This window comes from Vigna angularis, chromosome 6 (genome assembly GCF_016808095.1).
Source record: "Vigna angularis cultivar LongXiaoDou No.4 chromosome 6, ASM1680809v1, whole genome shotgun sequence".
In the NCBI taxonomy this organism is placed as follows: Eukaryota; Viridiplantae; Streptophyta; class Magnoliopsida; order Fabales; family Fabaceae; genus Vigna; species Vigna angularis.
This window is the reverse complement of record NC_068975.1, coordinates 21,223,014-21,227,344: the sequence shown is the minus strand read 5'-3', so window position 1 is coordinate 21,227,344 and position 4,331 is coordinate 21,223,014. Positions and strand designations below refer to the sequence as shown.

General features: G+C 30.5%; 1 protein-coding gene across 1 annotated transcript; it reads right to left on the bottom strand.

The window, feature by feature from the left end:
- Window positions 1-900: 900 nt before the first annotated feature.
- Window positions 901-4,039, bottom strand: LOC108342061 (chaperonin-like RbcX protein 2, chloroplastic). The gene is made up of 5 exons (XM_017579765.2): window positions 3,445-4,039; window positions 2,388-2,479; window positions 1,893-1,950; window positions 1,695-1,760; window positions 901-1,212 (listed from the first exon to the last, which is right to left on the bottom strand). The coding sequence occupies exons 1-5, from the start codon at window positions 3,769-3,771 to the stop codon at window positions 1,090-1,092; spliced, it is 666 nt and encodes a 221-aa protein (XP_017435254.2). The 5' UTR covers window positions 3,772-4,039; the 3' UTR covers window positions 901-1,089.
- Window positions 4,040-4,331: the final 292 nt, after the last annotated feature.

The window sequence follows — 4,331 nt, the reverse complement described above, 5'->3', positions numbered from 1 at the left end:
AAAACAAATATATAAAGAGAGAATGTCTATGTATGAATCACAGATTTTTTTATTCACATATCTGAAAAAATAAAATTTATCGGGAAACTTGAAATTTGTTATATTTCTTCCTTTTCGTGACATTTAGGAGTTGTATTTGTATAGTTCAAATATACTATCATCTTATAATATTTGTAATAGAACACTTTTGGTTTTAGATTTCACAGGATTAAATATTACTCTGTTCGAACAACACCTAAATCACCTCGTGAAGGAATTTTTTTTTTTAAATTCTATTCTACTTTAAAGTAATTTTAATATATTTACCACGTCAAAGGGTTGTATGAACAGTAGAATGTTTAAGACATACTAAAAATATTGATATTCTAAAAATTTAATTTCTCTCTTATAAACTAGAATTATTTAGAAGGCAAACAGTTTTTGAAAAATAAATGCTATGCTTAATATCTATAATGTATGTATAATTATAAATTTAATAAAAAAACAAAATAAATGTAATTACTTAAACAGATAAAAACTCTTATGCGATAAAAAAATATAACAGTACAGAACCATTCGTTTTATTTAATGCAAATATTGAAAATAATAAAATTAAAAACAAATGTTTAAAGTTTAAATGAAAAACAATTTAAAATAAAAATTAAAGCATTTAAATAATTGATTGAAAATAAACATAAATATTGTATAGAAAAAGGTTTATAATAACGTATCCTTTGTGATTTTATATTTAGTAGCCAGTTCAATCTTAACTTTACCATTCACTATTTCAAGCCGTTAATTTTGAAGCCGAGATGGCTCCTGATCTAGCGATAAATAATGGTTTGTGCACAACATAAAATGGATAATGAATTTAACAAGGTAATTTTCATACACTTGCAAATTCATTTGAAACTACCGATATATAATGGACTGTGTATTTAACGAGGTGCAATTATATACATAATTTACATAACGTAAAACTGAGAATCCTATTAAAGGAAAACGACAGAAATAACAATTTTGGAAGCAAAACAGATTGATGTTGAAACAAAAAAATATACCTAGACTAGGAAGAGGCTCAAGACAGAAACTAAAAAGTGAGAAGAATTATCAGCCAATTTTTTCACTGTTTGTGTCATCTGAGGGCCATATTACTGTCTCCATCAGCCGTTCCCTCATTAACTCCAAGTTTTCATCAGAGATTTCCTTGTATATCTCTGCATGGTCACATTTCTGCACAAACAATGCTTCTAAAGTTAACTACATCATACCTGAAAAATATTATTTGACACATCTACATTTTTTACATTCATTTGACATTACCCTTACTTATTTTTTATTCTCTTCTTTCTTGAAAAACTTAAAAACTTTACACTTTTTAGACCATTTTATCCATGTATCATGTGTCAAATGAATGTAAAAGTGTGTCATGACATTATTTCTTCACTTTTATAGATGAAAAATATACTTTAACACATAAATTTTTTACATTCATTTGACATCGAATATAAGGATAAAATGGTTATAAAAGTATAATTTTTTTTTATTTTTTCAAGAAAGAAAAGAGTAAAAAGTAGAAAAGGATAATATCAAATGAATGTAAAAAATTTAAGTGTGTCAAAAAATTATTTTTCTCAATTTTTCTCAAGTGAATGTCAAATGTCTGTCACTTTAAAGCCACACACATTGAGAAAGAGAGTATTCAATTCTATTACCTTGACCCATTTACTATAAAGGTGAAGCCGAGTTAGCATCACTCTTTCCGCAAGCTCTTGTTGCTCCTATGAATTGAAAATTAATCAATTAATTTTGATGTTTATCTCTACTCCACGTAGGAATTCCAACAACATACCATATATCTTTATTTGAAAATTTCCAAAGAATGAACCAACTAGCTTGGCACAAAAGATTACCTTCCCAAGGGATCGAATAAAGCGTTTTCCATCTCTTGGTTTGTTTGATGCAACAAAACTGTGAACAAAGAAAGCATTGCAAACATCTAAATAATTATGAGGTAGCTGTGAATCACCATATTCTACTTTAATAATCACTCTGAACCTTCTTAAATTGCTCTATTCCTTCAACAATCATTATTTCCTAGCATGTTTGAAGGGGAAGAAATATTCAATGAATTCATGTTATGTACACAGCAGATTCAGGGTCCATTCAGTTTGTTTTTATTTTCAGTTCCCATGTTTTCACTAATAATTGAAAACTATCACACTGTTTTATTCTGTCATGTTTTCAAGAATTTGCAAAGGATATAATAAAACTAACAATTTTATCCTCACCACTTGGTTCACATCTTGAAAACAAAACCAAAAGCACATTTCGAACTACAATAATCACATTGCAATGTAAATCTTGGTTGAAACATGTTTCCTCGAATTAATAGAAACTTGACTTACTTGTAGAACCACGTATATTTAGGAGGGTTCATCTCATACAACTGATGAAGAACAGTCCTCACAGCCTTGTATGTGAAATAGTTGAGCATTTGCTGTTTCCAATGATGCATCAGTTAGATCGCATACAACGTTTAGTGTTTTTGTATCATAGCAGACAGATTGGTGATGATCAAAAGGTAGAAACGTAATAAAAAAACATAATCTCATTGAATATAAAACACTCATAATGAGTGAAAACTATCTTCCTCTTATGGAAAAATGAAAAGCCATTTTGTAATTTGTAGTACTACTTGTATGAGCTCTTCTTTGATATTTGCACTGTCACCATGAGATATATATTAGAAGAAAATGATAACTTATCAAAAGGAAACAGCTCTCATCTTTGTAATGGAGACAAGTTCAGATCAGCGTTTTGAAAAAATGACCATATACATCTAAAGACTGAAATTGAAGAAAAACAGAAGGATCCTGTCACATTTCCCACATATATACTTTGAAATCTTTATTATATTGAACACAATATATGTATATATTACTCTTTCAGGTAACTCTTGTTCCTTAACACATTTCACGATGAGATAAACAATTTTGCATTCTTATTTCATGGTAGAATAGTGCAGAAGGTTATTAGTTTAAGAGCTTCTTGGGACTCCCATTGAAAGCTAAGACTCACAATCATCTAACAAATGACATTTTTTGCATTATAATATAAACTTCAGAATGTATTAGAAATTAGAATTAGAATATGCAATAAAGCAAACACTCATTAGAAAAGGTAAAAAAAGCAATGCTAAAGCAGAAACCGAGTTATAGTAAACTTAAACTAAATAGGTCATGCTTAGTTTTCAGTAAGAACCATTCAAAAAGTAAAACAAAAAAGTCTGTTGTATGATTTTCAGTTAGTTCTGACTATAAACCGAGTTTAGTTTCAATTTTATTGTTTCTGCAAACTCAGTTGATAAAGAAAATTCATTGGAACTTAAACTTTGATCCAAACATATTAAAATATCAGATCTAAGTGTTTGTGTTATTCTTTTGCATATATCAAACATGTTACCGTTTTAACATCTTCAAAACCTTCTTCGTATTGGCCTCCAAGCTCGTTGACAATGGCGACGCTCCTATCCTTACGCTGCCTCTTGCAACTTCTGCTAACAAAGAGTCTCCACTCTCTTCCAGGATCAATGAAAGAACTGCTCAATTTCATGGTTCCTCCACCATGCTTCGTCAAGTGCTTCCTTCCCATCAAATTCTTGCACAGAACAACATCTCCACCACTCTTCAGATTGACACTAGTTGTTGTGGGAAGAGCATCCACACACAAACAAGGACCAGTGTGAGATTCCACCACTGATGATCCCACAACAGACAGAGCACCCACCATCCTCTCTCACTATTCCAATCTCCACAGAAAACCTCTTCAAGAACACACAAACCAAAGGTTCAAAATTGCCTCAAAAGACAATGGAACTCTATAAATAGAGATACCCTTCAACAGAAAGTACAGCTAGGGAGGAAGAGGAATAGAGGGTGACCAGGAAAATTGGAAATTGAAGAACTTGGTGTGGTCAAAGACGCATGCAGTGTTTGTGGGAAGGTTGAACAAGAGAAGTAGCAAGCTTTTGGGTGCAAGGAAAAGTAAACTAAAACTGTAGAGGTGAGATTTTTGAAGGGTGGGAGCGAACCTTCACCAGACAAATTTTTGAGGTCCAAAACTGTCCAACAGAAAATAGAAAAAAGAAAAAAAGTGAAGGATTCAAATTGACAATGGAATCTCCTTAGATTTTCACACACACGTTTTGGAATTCATTTTATATAAAATTATATTTTATTAAAATTGAATTTAAAGTGATGTCATTTATGATACTTGATTTTCTTTTTAAAAACAAACTACTTAACAAATTTTAGTCTATATTTTTTATTCAACACTTTTTTCCCTTTTAG

What these genes read in the sequence shown, in the direction of transcription:
- LOC108342061 (XM_017579765.2), bottom strand. Translation starts at nt 3,771, where the DNA reads ATGGTGGGTGCTCTGTCTGTTGTGGGATCATCAGTGGTGGAATCTCAC. An exon ending in AAATATACGTGGTTCTACAA is followed by an intron (nt 1,951 to 2,387) that starts GTAAGTCAAGTT and finishes CTTTGTTCACAG; the next exon opens with TTTTGTTGCATCAAACAAAC. An exon ending in TTTATAGTAAATGGGTCAAG is followed by an intron (nt 1,213 to 1,694) that starts GTAATAGAATTG and finishes TTGTTTGTGCAG; the next exon opens with AAATGTGACCATGCAGAGAT.